Raw genomic sequence first — 18,388 nt, forward strand, 5'->3', positions numbered from 1 at the left:
AAAGATCTATGATTTTGGAAATCAAATCACAAACAGAATTTGCTGGAAAAACTCAAAGTTTTCAGGGTGAAAGTCTCATCTTCCACCTTCTGTAAGGTTGAGCTCATCCCATATGTTGCTGTGATATTAGTATTGTGCATACCTGTGCTTCAGGTCTACCCACCTGTCCCAATTTAACAATGTTATTAGTTCTTTGGGATAAGAATATAATTGATCAGTTATAATTTGAAAGTTTCAAGTGACTGAAATTGCAGGTTATGTTGCCAATAACTTCCTTTCTGTGCTACAGAAATGCATCTGCCCAGGAACAAATTTTTATGAGAGCTGTGCTTGCTGAATTCCAACGACTTGGTCTAGAAGAAGCAACATTTCAGCAGGTAGTTACTCACAAGTTTTTAATCTTCTCCTCAGTAATTCCATGCAATGTCCTTTTTTTCCAGAAAAACTGTGTTTTTACTGAATTGGGGAGGATGTGGCAGCTATCTGCATATTTCATACATGCACAAAAGGCTATTAATACATTCTGTATGTCGACCATTTTAATCCATAGCAAATCAGTCAAAGTCTTTTTATATTTGTTTTACATGTGGTCAGTAAATGTACCAATAATTTCAGCAAATAAGCTATCAAACTTGGCAGTAATCATATTTCAGCTATCCGTCCTTATTCATTTCTCCCATGGCTTGGTGTAATTTTCATTGAATTGTTGGTCTCAAGACTCAGGTAATGTTCTGGGGACCAAAGTTCAAATCCCACCATGACAGATGATGGAATTTGAACTTTAAAATATTGTCCAATTTCAAATAAAGCTTGTATGCAGATCTTGTGAAATTGATGCGCTTGTTTATTTCACAATATCATGGGAAGAGGTCAATGACTGTTCAGGTACAGAATGGCTGCTCTGCACTGATGAGTCATAACCTCTCCACAGGCATTATTGTTGTATCATCATCGTCTTCCCAAACCATTTGGGCTGCTCTTTTATGAGAGAAGCGACTGGTGGTGATTTAAGCCACCAGACCTCAGGCAAGGGAAGAGGTTGAGAAGGGAAGTCCTTCATGGTAACCTCAAACGGTGATGGGAATTGAACCCTCGCTGTTGGCATCAAACTGCTCTGCAAACCAACAATCCAACCAACAGAGCTTAACCATACCCTTACAGGTATATGCAGTTTATAAAGGGTTACAACTGGTTGATAGTTGATTACAGAACAATACAGGTCTAACTATGATAGATAGTATTAATATTAAAAGGGGTAGCAATACAAGTGGTCTGACTGCCTTGATTAGGTGAGCAATCAGTCGCATTCCATGCATCATGGCTCATGGTCTGTGGTCATCAATATTAAGTAGCTTGGAGAAATCTTGTCTGCGGGGCCATTGTTGTAGCCAGGGTTCCCCAAAGAGAGAAACCCTCAAACTGCTTTTCATGTTTTACCTCAAAGTTGAGTTGAAAGTATGTTGGTAGACGAAATTAAAATTTTAATGTCTTAATTCTTCAGCCAAAGCTACTATGTGCTACATTACAAAAACTTCATGTTGTATAACTTCTGAGTTTTTTATGCTTACCAACATTTAATATAATATTTTATTCAAAGTTCAGGATTCTAAATTTATTATTCTGCCATTATCATTTTTCCAGATCTACCAGCAGCACATCGGACTATGTAGAATAGAAGGTCTGCAGCCTCCAACAATGTCCCAAACCATGTTGGTTTGTACAAAGCTTGGGGCCTGTCGTCTACTACTTGTTGAGTCTAGTAAAAATGATCTTTACATGCGAGTGCGATTAAACGTTAGCCAGGATGATGTCATGTATGCTTTAAAAGAGTAATTTGTTAAATTTCTGTAATGCAATATGAACTGTACGATGCAGTTTTAATAATGTAATTCTTATCCAATATTAATCTTTTTAACAACTTTAGATTTTTCTATAGAAACCTTTAGGGACAATGTTATTTTAAGCTCTTTGTATAATAAAAAATTCTTAAATCTGCATTACATGTTTTGGCATTTTCAATGGAGCTTAATACAAGACCACAAGTGCTGTATTACACTGTGCTATTTCTCTACATACTAAATGTTATTTATTTCCCACCTTATTCCCCATGCTAAACACTGTTTCTTAATAAAGGCAAGTAACATGTTCCTGCGCAGCCCGGATGGCTCAGTAGTTACCATTGTTGTCTCACACCACCAGGAACCCAGGTTTCATTCCACCCTTGGGCAACTGTTTGTGTGGAGTTTGCACATTCTTCCAGTGTCTTCATGGGTTTCATCTGGTTTTCTCCCACAAACTAAAGATGTGGAGATCTGATGGATTGGCTATGCTGTTTGCCTATTATTTACTTATCTATGCTACTTAACTATGTGATCTGCCTATATTGCTCACAAGACAAAGCTTTTCACTGTGCCTCGGTACACATAACAATAAATTCAATTCAATTGGCCCATAGTTTTCAGGGATGTGCAGACTGGATGGATTAGCCATGGGAAATGTGGGGTTACAGGTGGGTCAAGGTGGAATTCCCTACACTGTAGGGATTCTGTGATTCCAAGTGAACTGTTAGATGCTGCAAGAAACCTGCCTGAGGGTGACTGCTTGTTTCCTTCCTGTGAAATGCTGAGTGTGTTATTATTTTTATGAATGAAAAATGCAAAATTTCTTTCAACCATGATATGGTCACTGACAGTAATATTTAGTTATTTAATTTTACCTTACCAGTGAAACAGAATGAACCCTTATCACCAAATATCTACAGGCTGAATCTTTTGATTTGTGGAGAGTGAAGTCAAACTCTGAGAATATGAGGTTTTGTAGATTGTGTCAAAATGCAATGAGTCCAAAGTTTGGAATATAGGTTTTTTAAAAAAATGCAATTTTATGATGTCTCTCAAAATAGAAATACTGTTCATTGGTTGTGCTAGCGCGGATGAAATGATATCAGTCCGAGCCCAGAGTGCGGTTCAACAATCGGTAACGTTTATTGATACAGTACCACCGGCGGAGACCAACCGAGGTCCGAATCTGGGCTGTTCTGCTGTTCCCGCGTGCTGCTACACATTATATACCTTTCTTTGTCAGGATGTGAGGATTTTGAGTATGAATGGGATGAGAGTTCCCCATCATCGCTGGAGTAGGTGCAAATGGTGGGTTTCCTGCCGTCCCAGGAGAGTTGCAATGTACACACAATAGGGTGCTAACTGGATTATGTAAACGGGTCTGGGTACTATCTACTTGTTTCTCTCTGTGATGGCTGGGGGCTAGCACCCCCCTTTGTTCCCTTGGGGTGCTGGTGTGTATTAGTCTGTTCGTTCTTGTCTGCTGGATGCCTGACCTTTGTGTCAGGATGGTTCTGTATTGATGAATATGGGTGTGTTTCAGTCAGTCTCTTGATTTGATTAGGAGGTGGGTTTCCATATTAATTAGCTCCGGAGTTTCGGTCTACGAGTCATGGTTAGTGTCTGGCCTAGCGTGGATCTGATCTGTCCTGTGGCTCCCATCTCCCGGTCACGTGGGCGGACCGGCAGCTCCTGAGTTCTGTGGGTTTAAGCTGCGGCTGCCGTTTTTAAAACACAAAATGAATTCCTATAGTTTTACCAATGTAGGCATAGTCCCGTGGCAAATGCGGGGCGGCTCTGATATCCGCTTGCAGTTGTATATATTGCAATAAGATCATCCATGTTCAAAATTGCCCCTTGTTTTCCATTAAAAACATTAAATTGTATGTAAGCCACTTTCTTAACATTAAATGCCCCAATTCATAGAAAACTTACTTTCACTGCACATTGGCAATTCTACACACCACAAACAAATGGGGAATGGAAACCAGTAACCTCATAAAAGAGCAACATTGAACTGGAGAAAGGCCAGGATGCAAATTTTGTGAGATCTACTCCTTTACATGGGAGTTTTATACTCCTATAAACATTTTAGCTTGTGCATGGTGATTTAAATTTCTTGATTTTCCTGCTGAAGAAAAATAAACAAAGTTCATGTAGTTTGCTTTTGAATTATTTAGTACAACAATGGAGTAATTGTTTTGATTCTTAAATTGGTCTCTATCATCATGTCCAAACATCCAGATAAGGAAAATACAGTAGGAACAGTTTTGAGAACCTTGGCACCCAAATTCTCATGTTTTACCCAATTGTGTTTATATATACAAATTACACATGCACAGTTTTTTGGTCATTTCTGAATGTTGATCCAAATCATTGCTTTAATGTGGTCAATATAAACAGCCAGATCAACAAAGTATACTGTACTTCTAATTGGCTTGCTGTAAAAAAACTGCTACTGTTTTTATTCAGATGGTACAAAGTGGAAAAGGCAACAAATATTTGTAGCTCTTTATTTAAGTGTGCTGAATCATGCCTTAATGAGCTACAAAAGGTAATATTGACAAATGTAGACGAACACAGGAATCTTAAATGTTCAATGTATCTAACAGTCCTGAGTTCATGGAAAGGCATTGAATGAGAGTTGATGGTCAAACTATAGTCAAGTGATACAGTCAGTGGTATATATTTCTAAGGAAATGTTAAATTGAGATCTACTTTCCACCGTAAATTGATGGAAAAGATCTTGTAGCAATATTCAAAGAGTAGGGATCCCCCAACACCAGTGAAACATGTTCCATATGTAGTGTTACATGTGATGTACAATACAAAACCGGTGACTAGGCCAAACCAGGTCATGCTCCATTTCAGTTTCCATCTTTTCCCTTATAAATCAATCATGGGAACTATTTCCTTATCCCACACTGTTTAGTTGTTTCCACAAACATTTACTTGTTCATCTTTTCCTCTGAGATGTTTGCTGATCATTTGGCTGCCACCAAGCAAGCGGCTATGAAAATACATTAGATAAAAGCAAATTACTGCAGATGCTAGAATTTGAAACCAAAAGAGAAAATGCTGGAAAATCTCAGCAGGTCTGGCAGTATCTGGAAGGAGAGAAGAGCTGATGTTTCGAGTCGAACTGACCCTTGTCAAAGCTTTAAAAAAAAGGGGAGAAATAGGAAGGTATTTATATGAGGCTGAGAGGTGAGTCATGGCTCCAGAAGCAAAGATAGCAATAAAGAGATGATAATGACAGCGTATAGGGAGATTAGGAGCTGTGAATGACCAAGGCTGAAGCCAGTGCTGCGTGACAAAATATGGGGGCGGGGGCGGAAGGGTGAAGCAGAGGCAAAATGGAAAACAGGGGAGAAGGGTAGCAAAGGGAGAAGAGGAGAGAAAAAAGTGATGAGAGAGTGGGGAGCGAGAGAAAGGGAGACAATCAAGAAATAAGAGGTACAGAAGTGAAAAAAAATATTAAAAAGATAAATGAAATAAAATTATCTGAAGTTGTTGAATTCAATGTTGAGACCGGTAGGCTGTAACGTGCCTAATCGGAAGATGAGATGCTGTTCTTCCAGTTTGCGTTGAGCTTCACTGGAACATTGCAGCAGGCCAAAGACAGACATGTGGGCATGGGAGCAGGAGTGTGGTTGAAGTGGCAAGCCACAGGGAAGGTCCGGGTCCTGACTGCATATGTTGGTAGCCTGAAGGTCACAAACATGCTAAATGAATGCAAATCTTTTTCACTCGAAAATCGAGCGCCCTGCCGCTTTCAATATATTGTGTTAAAGCAGAAGTGGTAAGCGACGTGAAAGGTTTGCAAAGATCAATGATGGGGCGAAGCGGACCGGACAGAATAAACGTGTTGTATTGAGTTTGCGCAGAATCAACCGCCGGACGCGCGCGTTGTTGGACGAAAGTGGCGCCTCGGGCCCAGACTCTCCCTGTGGGGTTAACGTGTTCACCACTCCGTCCTCCTGACTCCGTCACGTACAGCGTCAGTTGGCGGAAGTTGTTGTTTTTAAACCCGACAGCTTGTTTTTTTCTTCTCTATCTGCTGCTGTTAAGTTTCTAGTGGGTTCGCGCCTGTCAGATGTACCATGTTTGCAGGAAAAACCAAGAAGAAGCCGCCGAGCAAAGGCCAAGGAGTAGCAACTGCCAAGCAAGTGAGCACGATAATGACTTGAAGAATGAGAACAACTTGGTTATTACTTTTCAGTGCGTTTCCGGCAGAAATGTGCGGGTCTGGCGGCGGGCAGTGTGCTGTGAAATGTTTCTATAGTGTTTCACAATATTATTAACTTAAAATTGTTTATCAGCCGCCCCTCCCAATATGACAGTAAATCGAAAAGCTGTGAATGCTGGACATCTGAATTAAAATTAGAAATTGCTGGAGAAACTCAGAACTGAAAGCTTCTGGGGTGAAAACAGTTCCGATGAAGAGTCACCGGGCTCGAAGCGCTGACTTGCATTCTTTTCATTGATGCTCACAGACTTACTGAGTATCTCCAGCAATTGCTGGTTTTGTTTCACCCTCTTATAAATTACATTTTACACTTATCTCAGGCATTTTAAAATTGCTCCAATACCTTTAGTTTAAAATACACGCTCATATTGTCATAGTGAGCTAATCTTATTTTGAAAAGAAACCAAGTGCCGTTTACGTTTTACAGATTGGTGTTACTGCAAGGCGACAGGTGTGTCATGTCATATGATTAGGTGGGATGTTATTAAACATCTTATTGAACATTGTAGAATATCCACCAGTGATATCGAACACTTTTATTCTATACATTTGTTCTATAAATTCTTTTAAGATTATAGAGCTATTTGTGATATAAAATGCAAAGATTTTTCTGGGCCTTCAGGAATTAGTGCAATCCCTGTATTGATAGTGTTCCCATAAACCAGAGAACCTCCGGTTTTTGAGCCGTTAATAGTGGTGATCCATGTCAAGGAAATGAATGCATGTGGCTTATACTCAAACTTAGGGATGCAAGCATTGGGAAATAGAGCTTGACCAATTTAGGCAACAGCGGGCACTCGGGTGGGGTGGGGGGCACACCTGAGTGGTTAACTGCCTTAACTACAGGCCTTATTCCCAACTCCAGAAATGTATCTTTATGTACCACTATGCTGCTTACATTTCTAGCGTCAACAATCTTTAATTTTTATTCAGCAACTGGGTGTAATTGCCAATGTTTGTAAACATAGCACTACAATTAACTAGATTAATACTGACCAGAGGGTTAGTGCAACTGCAGACAAGGAAATCTTATCCTGTTTGTTTGAGTTTGACTTGAATCCAGGCCCAGTGGCAAAATGCAACAAGTAATTATTAGTGTACAATGTAATTTTAAAGTTAAATCTGTAATTTTATATTTTAAGCATTTTCACTTTTTTTCATTATGGCTTGTGTCCTTGTATGCTAGCTGGCACGTGAGTACAGATATTTCCATATAGTAAAGTGGTAATATTTGCTAAATACTGGGTACATTTCAATTAGATGGGAAGTAGAGGTGGCTAGATTACCTGCAGCACAAATATTTAGGGGCCCCTCTTGTGGCATGGTGGGAGTGTCTCTACCCCTGGACTAGGCTCAAGTCCGACCTGTTCTGGAAGTGTATATTAACACTTTTCTGGACAGGTTGATAAGGAAAATGGGTTAGTTGGATTTTTAAAAAAAGTTTATCAGTTGCAGGTAGGTGTTATACAGTGGATGAGAGTTCACATGGTCCTCCAGAAAGATTCAGGTATGTTTGAATAATTTGTTACTTCCTGAAATTCTGTTAAGGGCCCCTAAATGACTACAGTAGTGAGCATTGTATGCCTTGGTGACTTCATGTTTGATTCCCAAATTATGGGAAATTAAATGGATCCCAGCCTAAAAACAAAAAATCAGCTAAATTCCTGTGCATCATCACTGTTTAGAGAACTCACGCAGAAGATACTTAATGATGACAAGGCGCTTCAGTTAGTCTCTTTTGTCACGTGATTATTTTCAATCCCGGCCAATGCAAGAGCAGTTGCCTTTTGACCAAGGTTACAGAGAAATTCTCTACAAATGTTCCCTAACACAAGCTACAATTTCCAGAAGAAAATTAGAAAGGAAAACCAAGATCTCTTTCTGCAAAACAGCGCATGAAACATTACAAACAAACCTAAAATGAGAACATAATGTCATTGGTGAGAGTAGGGTTAGAAATATTGTCAGGTGTTCTGAGTTTTATTATATGCTAAAGCATTGGAGAAAGTGATGAAAAATTACTATAATACCAGAACTGAGAAGGTACATCTTTCAGAGAAAAAAAATGAACAAATTGAGCAAGTGATCCCTCAGTGATGAAGAAAATTATGAAAAAGGTTTGATAGGGTAAATGTCAGGAGATAATTTTCTTCCTGCAGGTGAGGCCAGAGGTAAGAACCATAAATGTAATATAATTGCTAAAAAAAATCCAGAAGTGATTTTTTTTTAAACTCATTCATGGGATGTGAGCATAACTGGCTGGCCAGCATTTGTTTCCTGTTCCTAGTTGCCGTTGAGAAGTTGATGGTGAGCTGCCATTTTAAACTGCTGTAGTCCACCTGCTGTGGGTTGACCACAGTGCTGTAAGGGAAGGATTTCCAGGATTTTGACCGGCAACAGTAAAGGAGCAGTGATATGTTTCCAAGTCAAGATGGTGGGTGACTTGGAGGGGAACTTGCAGGTGGTGGTAGTTCCTATGTATCTGCTACCCTTGCCCTTCTATATGGAACTGGTTGTGGGTTTGGAAAGTGTTGTCTGAGGATCTTCATGATGATGGTCAGACTTTGAGGAGTTAGCTGGTGAGTTACTCACCACAGTATTCATAGCCTTTGACCTACTCTTGTTGCTGCTGTGTTTGTGTGATGAGTCCAGTTGAGGTTCTGGTCAGTGGTAACCCCTAGGATCTTGACTGTGGGGATATCAGTGATGATAGTGCCATTGAATGTCAAGGGACAGTGGTTAAATTATGTCTTATTGGAAATGGTCATTGCCTGGCATTTTTGTAGCACAATTATTACTTGCCACTTGTCAGCCTAAGCCTGGATATTATGCAGATCTTGTTGCATTTGAACGTAGACTGCTTCTAACGAGCCACGAATGGTACTGAGTATTGTGCACTCATCAGCAAACATCCCACTTCTGACCTTGTAATTGAAGCAGCTGAACATTGGTTGGGCCCTGGACACTACACTGAGGAACTCCTACCGAGAGATCCTGGAACTGAAATAACTGATCTCCAACAACCACAACCATCTTCCTATGTATTAGGTATGACTCCAACCAGTGGAGAGTTTGCTCCCTGACAGTCATTGATTCCCGATTTGATAATGTTCCATCATAAGGTGAGAAGTTTACCATCTACAAGGCACAAGTAAATAGCGTGCTTTAATACTTAGCACTTGCCTCAGTGAATGCAATAGCACTTCAGAAGCTTGATACCATCCAGGACACAGTAGCCCACTGATCTCAGTAGCAGTAGTGTGTACCTGTCAGAGAAATTAGCCCAATACAGCAGAGATCACGCTAGCCAGATCAAGTGAAATTGATACGCTGGAAGAGAAATTGACGAGTCTGACACAGAACTGACAGCGTGTATTGGTAGATAAAGGATTCTCTTCCCCGAGCTGTGAATCAAACTAGGTTTTATAGGAATCCTGTACGATGATGTTAATTAAAAATAGGGAGCATATAATGTATTTGATAATTAAGTAATCCAGTTACGATGGTGATAATCACAAAGCAGTTATCAGAAGAATGTCCTGGTTGTAGATGCAATGTGGCATCCTGGCAGCATCAATCAGTTCTTAATGGGATCAGGAGATTCCACCTCTCTTCGAGGGTAGGTGAGAATGTCCCTTTTAAAGCAGTAAGACGTTTGCATTGTTTCTCTCCTGTGAGCGAGGTATTCTGGTGCCTCTCCATCTGACCTGTCCTTTGTGTGGCTTTGGTATCACTGGGGTACGAGACTGCCCTTAGGGCTTTGGGACAGCTGTGTTGGATCGGGTCCAGGAAGTTTATTGTTGGTTTGTCTTGGGAAGTATATTCCCTGATCTGCGAGTGACTGTGGTCATGTCTGGTTTCTCTTGTCAGCTTGTTTGGTCAATGCTGAGGCATTCTTGTATAGTTTGGACAGGCCTGATTTTCTGTGTTCTGTTGTGGCCAAAATGTGGGTAGGCAGGGTGGCAGATCTTTTCCCATAGTGCTATCTACAAGATGCACAGCAGAAATTCAAAGATCCTTCGACAGCACTATCCATACATGCAACCACAATCATCTAGAAGGGCAAAGGCAGCACATACCTGGGAATACTACCACCTGCAAGTTTCCTCAAAGCCATTCACCCCCTTGATTTGGAAATATATTGTTGTTCTTTGCGTTGTTTAGTTCAAATCTTTGAATTCTCTTCTTAATGGCAGTGTGGGTCTAGCTGTAGTACATAGTCTGCATTTGTTCATCAAGAAGGCAGCTCACCACCCAAGGATAACTAGTGATGGCCCAGCCAGCAATGCCCATATTTCACAAGTGATTGCTTAAAAATTATACATTAGGTCTTTTTAACAACAAAATTTGGGATAAAAGAACAGGAGCATATGTTGATGGTAGGATTTGAGTGGAGCATAAGCAGTTTTTTTGGGCTGAATGGCTTACTTCTGTGCTGTATGTATGTAATACAACACAGTACACTGGTTGCAGTCTGCTATATGTGCATACCCCCATTTGTTTTCCATTAACTGGGTGAGAATATAAATTTTGATGGAAAGAATATGATGTAAAGAAATGCAACTAAGAGGCATTTATTTACTGTTGACATAATTGCAGTTAACTTCGTTATATATTCCAGGTTAATTAGTAACTGTATGAATGTTTTATGACACTGATCTTTTTTGACACAGCTTGGCCTGTTTGTAGACTTCTCGCCTGAGGATATGATGATGAATACAAATGGGGATGATGATGGAGACCTGGAAGCAGAATTAGCTGAAATAACTGGAAAGAAGTCTGTTACTAAACCAAAGTCTAAAGGCAAATGTTGGTATACTTTTTTTAAAAATCTGGTTTACTGGTTTAACCTTGTTTGTAATTTAATAGCAACTATTATTTCCTGAAAGCCTTCATTTTAAAAAAAAAAGTTTAAGAAGGGCGGTAAAGACAAGCCAGGGAACTGTAGACAGGTGAGCCTGACCTCTGATGGGCAAGTTGTTGGAGGGAATCCTGGAATCCTGAGGGACACGATGTACGTGTATTTGGAAAGGCAAGGACTGATTCGGGGTAGTCAACATGGTTTTGTGTGTGGGAAATCATGTCTCGCAAACTTGATTGAGTTTTGTGAAGAAGTAACAAAGAGGATTGATGAGGGCAGAGCAGTAGATGTAATCTACATAGACTTCAGTAAGGCGTTCAACAAGGTTCCCCATGGGAGACTGATTAGCAAGGTTAGATCTCATGGAATACAGGGAGAACTAGCCATTTGAATACAGAACTGGCTCAAAAGTAGAAGACAGAGGATGGTGGTGGAGGGTTGGTTTTTAGACTGTAGGCCTGTGACCAGTGGAGTGCCACAAGGATCGGTGCTGGGCCCTCTACTTTTTGTCATTTACATAAATGATTTGGATGCGAGCATAAGAGGTACAGTTAGTAATTTTGCTGATGACACCAAAATTGGAGGTGTAGTGGACAGAAAAGAGGGTTACCTCAGATTACAACAGGATCTGGATCACATGGGCCAATGGGCTGAGAAGTGGCAGATGGAGTTTAATTCAGATAAATGCGTTGTGCTGTTTTTTGGGAAAGCAAATCTTAGCAGGACTTATACACTATATGGTAAGGTCCTAGGGAGTGTTGCTGAACAAAGAGTGCAGGTTCATAGCTCCTTGAAAGTGGAGTCGCAGGTAGATAGGATAGTGAAGGCGGCATTTGGTATGCTTTCCTTTATTGGTCAGAGTATTGAGTACAGGAGTTGGGAGGTCATGTTGCGTCTGTACAGGACATTTGTTAGGCCACTGTTGGAATATTGCATGCAGTTCTGGTCTCCTTCCTGTCGGAAAAATGTTGTGAAATTTGAAAGGGTTCAGAAAAGATTTACGAGGATGTTGCCAGGATTGGATGATCTGAGCTGCAGGGAGTGGCTGAACAGGCTGGGGCTGTTTTCCCTGGAGCGTTAGAGGCTGAGGGGTGACCTTGTAGAGGTTTACAAAATTATGAGGGGTATGAATAGGATAAATAGGCAAAGTCTTTTCCCTGGGGTTGGGGAGTCCAGAACTAGAGGGCATAGGTTTAGGGTGAGAGGGAAAGATATAAAAGGGACCTAAGGGGCAACGTTTTCACACAGAGGGTGGTATGTGTATGGAATGAGTTGTTAGAGGATGTGGTGGATGTTGGTACAATTGCAACATTTTAAGAGGCATTTGGATGGGTATATGAATAGGAAGGGTTTGGAGACATATGGGCTGGGTGCTGGCAGGTGGGACTAGATTGGGTTGGGATATCTGGTTGGCATGGACGGGTTGGACCGAAGGGTCTGTTTCCATGCTGTACGTCTCTATGACTCTAAATTAATACTTCATTGAAATAATGAAATCACTGATAATTAGCAAGCCCATTTAATAACACGCGCTGTATAGATATGTTTCTTGAGCCATGGTATAGACTAGCAATTTACCTTGAAATATAATATTATCACTGGAAAAATAACAGCAACTGAACAAATGAATAGCTTTCTAATACCTGAATTGTTTCACATTTTAAACTCTGGACTTTGCTATAGATTTGAAAACAAATAAAATATTAGTTAGGAAAGCTTCCTAGAGAGAAATTATAGAAACTCCAGTTGATTTGACTTGGTAAAGGAAAAGATATTCTGCTGAATTACCATATAGTCTTAAATGTTATAGCACCCTTTGGACAGAGACACCCTGGAACATTTTCTGATTAGGTTTTTTTAAGAACATAGAACATAGAAAAATACAGCGCAGAACAAGCCCTTCAGCTGACCTATGGACTATTATCAGCTCGTCACCTACCCTATCCCATCATCATCTATGTTCTTATCTAAGGAACGTTTAAATCTCCCTAATGTGGCTGAGTTGACTACATTAGCAGGTAGGGCATTCCACGCCCTTACCACTCTCTGTGTAAAGAACCTAACTCTGACATCTGTCTTGAATCTAGCATCCCTCAATTTGTAGTTAGAGTATCTTGTTATCATAGTGTATACTTGACATTGTTAATTATTTTTGATTATCCGCTGAACTGTTATGTGAAGTGAATGAAAAACAGACTTCAGTATGATGGGAACACAAACGGTAATGTGTAGGGAGCTTTCATTGCAGTCAGCTCGAGAACTGAACTTGCACTCCAGGTCAGCCGAACCAAATAATAATGAGTAGTTCCAAAGATCACATTATGGCAAAACCAACCACCATCAATCACATTCTTGAAGTGGACTATGAATAGACCACGCAAGTCTTAGTTGTGCACGGGAACGTTCTTATCAGTTACTTTAACCCAAAGCATGACTAAACATTTATGCACGATTCCAAACTTCAATGAAGGAGAAATATTTCCAGGTTCTGTTCTGAATGGTGATAGATAACCTCAGACAATATGTATGTAAATTATTTTACCTGCATTGTGCATAAGACATATCTATTAAAATTCATGCAATTAACTAAAGCATTGTCGATGTAGCCATTTTGTTGCTAGTCAAAATTCGATTGGATAATTCTGGGATAGGGAATGATGTGTAGGCCTCTCTTTTTCCATTATTAAGAATTCTATGATAAGTGCATTCTATTGCACTTTTCCTTTTTAAATTTATACATCCGTTGCATTGTCTTCTAGAATAGTTTCTTAGTTGCATATACTTGACAAAATTGACACTGGTGCCTACTGCACCTTGTAATGCCTCTCTCTTGATCTTTCCAATTGAACTTTTTGCAGGCGTCAGAGGAGTTGGTTTAAACATGGGAGAAGTTGCGTCCAAATGTGTCATAAAACATTTAGGATAGACAAGCAGGAAGCTGGAAGAACCCAGCAAGCCATGCAGCATCAGGAGGTGGAGAAGTCGACATTTTGGGTGTAACCCTTCTTTAGAAGCAGAGGAATTCTATTGTAAGCTTGATGTTCATGAGAATCAGTTTAACTCTGCAAGTTGAATTCTCTTGAATACAAGATTTAATAAGATTGTTTTGGGACTCTGACCTTAATTTGGGATAAAATGAAGGGGAAGTTAAATGATCCATTCTGAATTTTGCCCTACAACAACAGGCCTTGGTGTCTTGGATATTAAAGATTAAAGGAAGATGGGAGTTCTTTTTCTGGAAAGAAGGGCTTAAACTTGGAGATAATGTCAGTGGCATCTGGCCTTGCAGTACCACTGTGAAAGTAAGACTGCTAGTCTTCAAAGTCCAAGGAAGATGTTAGGACTGGGTTTGTATATGGTTATACTTCAATTTGGAGAAAGTGAGGACTGCAGATGCTGGAGACCAGAGTTGAAAAGTCTGGTGCTGGGAGAAAGTGAGGTCTGCAGATGCTGGAGATCAAAGTTGAAACTTTATTGCTGGAACAGCACAGCAGGTCAGGCAGCATCCAGGGAACAGGAGATTCGACGTTTCGGGCACAGGCCCTTCTTCAGGAATGAGCAGAGAGTGTTCAGCAGGAGACCAACTCCCCTCCTCCAAGTCCCTCCTCCCTACCTTTTATCTTCTCCTGCTGAACACTCTCTGCTCATTCCTGAAGAAGGGCCTGTGCCCGAAACGTCGAATCTCCTGTTCCCTGGATGCTGCCTGACCTGCTGTGCTGTTCCAGCAATAAAGTTTCAAGTCTGGTGCTGGAAAAGCCAGGCAGCATCCAAGGAGCAAGAGAATCGACGTTTCGGGCATAAGCCCTTCTTCAGGAATCTGAATACTTCAATTTGTCAATATGTTTGCAAGATAACAGTTAGTCTCGAGGATAGTGAAGCAGTATTTCTACCTGGGAACACAGTGCATGTGATCCACATTTCAAAGGAGATGACCTTTTGAGAAGGGAAGAATTTGAGACATTGCTGAAACTCTCAAGACACAGGAGCTGTAAAAGAAACGATAGCTAAAAGTTGAAAATCTTTATAGTTTGCCACACAAATACAATTGGGACCTTATATTCAGATCGGGAAGAAAACATTTTTGAGCATTTGAAATGAGGCTGAAAGATTCACTTGGATTGAATTAGAGGAAGTATCTTTAGGGAGGAGAAAACACTCAATTATGAAATCACATTTGAGTTTAAAAGGTAGCAGGTTGTGTAAGAAAAGAATGAAATAAACCCTCAGGTGCTGAGAATCACTTTGGGCTGACTCTAGGAAGTGGTTACTTCCTGTGAAGTCTACCTGTGAAGTAGCTTTTTGGATGTGTTAAAAGGAAAAGCAGAAATTTCTGTTTTGTAATTTAAAATGTAAGTTGCCTACAACAAGGATTTCAGTGAGTCCCTCTCTCACTGCACACCCCAGGTCATCTCCTCTGCACAGAAGCTCTTCAGCCACATTCTCAAACAGACTCGCTACCACAGCCTCCTTCCTCAGCACCTGCCTACGGAACCGACCAGCATCTGCAGTCCTCACTTTCTCCTACAACAATTAGTACTAAGTCTATTTTCCAGTAAAAGTCTTGAAGCATAATGTCATATCATCCTTTCAGCTATTAACTGGATATTTGATTTTCACTTTTAAAAAGGTTAATGACCTCTGTGATGTTTGTAACAGAATCCTTTGAATGCTAATGAAAACCATTAATTATAAAGCACTAACTAAAGCTTTCTTTTGCTAACTAAAGGCATCTGTAAAGATAGCACATTGGAAGAAATTTGGTGCATAAATGACAATTATAAAATTGACAGATTGTGCCTTCAAGTTGCTTCTAGTGAAATATTGTTTTCAAGAAAAAACATTTAGCTCTTGTGAATTCTGTCCGTATTCTGTAAGAATGTAAAATGGCATCACCATTTTGTTGCTGACTGGCTGTTGATTATATATTTCCTGTAGAAAAGCACTTAAGTAGGCCTTTGTGTTGCATAATTATTAGTCTTCCATCAAATGATCAGCTGTTATTTACACAGCTTCAAATCTAAGTTGTTTTGATCCTCTTGCACTTTATCCACAGCACCTTTGCCAATGGACCATATAGAACAAATGGCTGAGGAATGTTTGAAGGATATAGATGATGATGATGATGATAATGATAATGATAATTTGGAAGATGAAGAAGAACTCTTGGTAAATTCTATTTTTAGGCCATAACTTTTGATAGATATGTTACTGAAGACGGATAAGTTAGAATTCCAATCAGAGCAATGATACTTTCAAATGTTGTTTAATTTGCATTATTGAACTTGATATTTCATTCAAATATTAAAAAAATTCATTTCTGTTTGATCCATACTCTCCTTAATTGTCATGGAACAATCATAGCAATCTTTCAACTGTTTCTTTAGAAACAGTTTTGTGAAATGTTATGTTGGAACTGATACTTCTAAACATTTTTTGCTATCATTTATCAAGTTAGTGTTTCTTCCTTCATTAAGCAGTTTTCCTCTTTGTTTTCCCCTTTTTATTTTAATGTAGCGGCATTCATAACTAGAAGCAGAACTTTAAACTAACTACTGAGTGACATTCAAGTGTGATTGTGTCCTTAGCCAGTGTTCACAGCAGAGCACTGATCCAAAATGTGTTGCTGAAATTGTGGCTGATTTTTTTTTTTTGTTGCTCTTGTCCTTTAACCCAGCAATCTATTCAAGAATTTCTTGTATTGTCTCCTTTGAGTAGTTGACTTGAGAATTTGCCAACCTTGCATTGGGTAATTAAAGCTAATTACAATGCTTGATTATTCATAGAGCAAATTGTTTAGTAAGCAATTTGGAACTAAAGCGTTGCTCTTTCAACATACCAAACAGTTTTTACTCAGGTATTTAAATTAGATGTTTAAAGTTGGGGTGATTGTTTTATTCAAATTATTCTCAGTTTTGAAGCCAAAAAGAAAAATTAATTCTGTTCAGAGTTGATCCTTTAATGTAACTATTTCTGAATGTATCCAATTAAATTGATATTAATTGATTCCTTAGTTTTGTTTCTTAAATCCTGTACATAGTCCCTTTGGTGCTTCAAGCTCCTTGTTAACCTTCCAAAGGTTGAAGGTGCAAGAAGAGGTTACAATATTAATATTCCAGTTATCGCTTTGTAGTTTCTATTTAAGTAAACAATATTTTGCATCAGTTACTTTGGTCATTTGTTATTGGTTGGTATATGGTAAACTAAGGAGAGTATGCCAAAGAAACGATCTATATAGGTGACTGCTTAAGCTGTAAGGAAAACTATTTTATAATTAAGGCAGAACTGAAGGAAATGGTTCAGGAAGAGGAGGAGGAAGAACCTACAAATCCATCTGTTCTCATAGAGTCTGCTCCGGATCCAGTGAATCAATGTCCCATCTCTCAGCCTCAGGTAAATCTAGTTTTTTTGTTTATCATTAAAACAAAGGTTTATTGTCGTATCTTTTTGGAACAATTTACTTAAAGCCTCCATCTTTAGTACTACACCATATGATGTTTACCCTGAAGAATCACAATAAAATCGAAGTTTAATTTAACAGGTATGGTTGAAAGGATATTCACTGTCGTTGAGTGAATTTGTTATTCTTGCTGTTCAATCTCTGAAATCCTTGCAGTGTTGCAAATGTTTCACAAGTTATTTGTAATTTTCTTCTTGAACCTAGAACCCTCCTCATTTTAAGCATTCTTTTAGCCTTTTAAACTTTGATTTGGAATAAGAATGATTCTAGAATGGTTAACGTATGTTAACATTTACAAGCACCTTATCTTTTGTTACGACAGAAATCAAGTCAGCCTTTCCACCTCTGTATTCACAAAGCAGTAAAATTAAAACCAACCTCAAAATTGACCCTGCCGTTCCTGACCAGACTTTTGAATAGCCCATCCCACACTCCGCGAATAATCAATTCCATACCCTAGTTTGTATGTTAAACAAGATGCAATTTATTAACAGTATAGTAACTTTAGCAGAGTAAAATTTAAAACAAAGTAACCTAATTGTTTTAAAACCAAAAACCTTTGATTTCAGCCCCATTCACACAAAAGGTAGACAGACAAAAATAGTTAAGAAATAAATACAAAACTGGCCAAATTAATTGGTGATTTTCACAATGCACTTGTTTCTTGGTTGATTTTCTGAACATCGCTCAAATAAAGGCAATCATATTTATAAACTTTGTTATTTATTGTCTAAGCTGCCAAGAGCTGCTCATGGGAAATTAGGCAGGGAGCTTTCAAATCTTTAATGCTGTAGCATCAACAGGCAGAAAGATTTTCTACAGAAAGCACAGTCCAAAATCCAAATCAATATGACCATTCCCTGACTGACCCAGTTGTTATTCAACACTACCAACTGATTTAGTATAAAGTCTATTCCAGACCTGCTAGAACCTTGTTAATTGTCAACCTCTGCTCTCTGTTTTAAACATTAATGCTGTTC

At 39.3% G+C, this 18,388-nt stretch overlaps 2 protein-coding genes across 5 annotated transcripts in view; both read left to right on the top strand.

Annotated features, from left to right (window-relative positions):
- The window catches only part of orc1 (origin recognition complex, subunit 1), a 32,992-nt gene extending 30,997 nt beyond the window's left edge, over positions 1–1,995 (top strand). For all 3 annotated transcript variants that reach the window (XM_043699186.2, XM_043699187.2, XM_043699188.2), the window contains 2 exons: positions 290–377; positions 1,642–1,995. In XM_043699186.2, the coding sequence (XP_043555121.2) occupies positions 290–377; positions 1,642–1,833 (280 nt within the window). In that variant the 3' untranslated portion in view covers positions 1,834–1,995. The remainder of the gene's footprint in view (positions 1–289; positions 378–1,641) is intronic.
- Positions 1,996–5,852: 3,857 nt separating this feature from the next.
- The window catches only part of cc2d1b (coiled-coil and C2 domain containing 1B), a 72,169-nt gene continuing 59,633 nt past the window's right edge, over positions 5,853–18,388 (top strand). For both annotated transcript variants that reach the window (XM_043699193.2, XM_087990601.1), the window contains exons 1-4: positions 5,853–6,010; positions 10,764–10,899; positions 16,005–16,117; positions 17,228–17,341. In XM_043699193.2, coding sequence (XP_043555128.1) covers positions 5,945–6,010; positions 10,764–10,899; positions 16,005–16,117; positions 17,228–17,341 — 429 coding nt within the window. In that variant the 5' untranslated portion in view covers positions 5,853–5,944. The remainder of the gene's footprint in view (positions 6,011–10,763; positions 10,900–16,004; positions 16,118–17,227; positions 17,342–18,388) is intronic.

Source organism: Chiloscyllium plagiosum, unplaced genomic scaffold, assembly GCF_037043375.1.
Source record: "Chiloscyllium plagiosum isolate Xiang-an unplaced genomic scaffold, Cpla_swu_hap1 HiC_scaffold_9, whole genome shotgun sequence".
Taxonomy (NCBI): Eukaryota; Metazoa; Chordata; class Chondrichthyes; order Orectolobiformes; family Hemiscylliidae; genus Chiloscyllium; species Chiloscyllium plagiosum.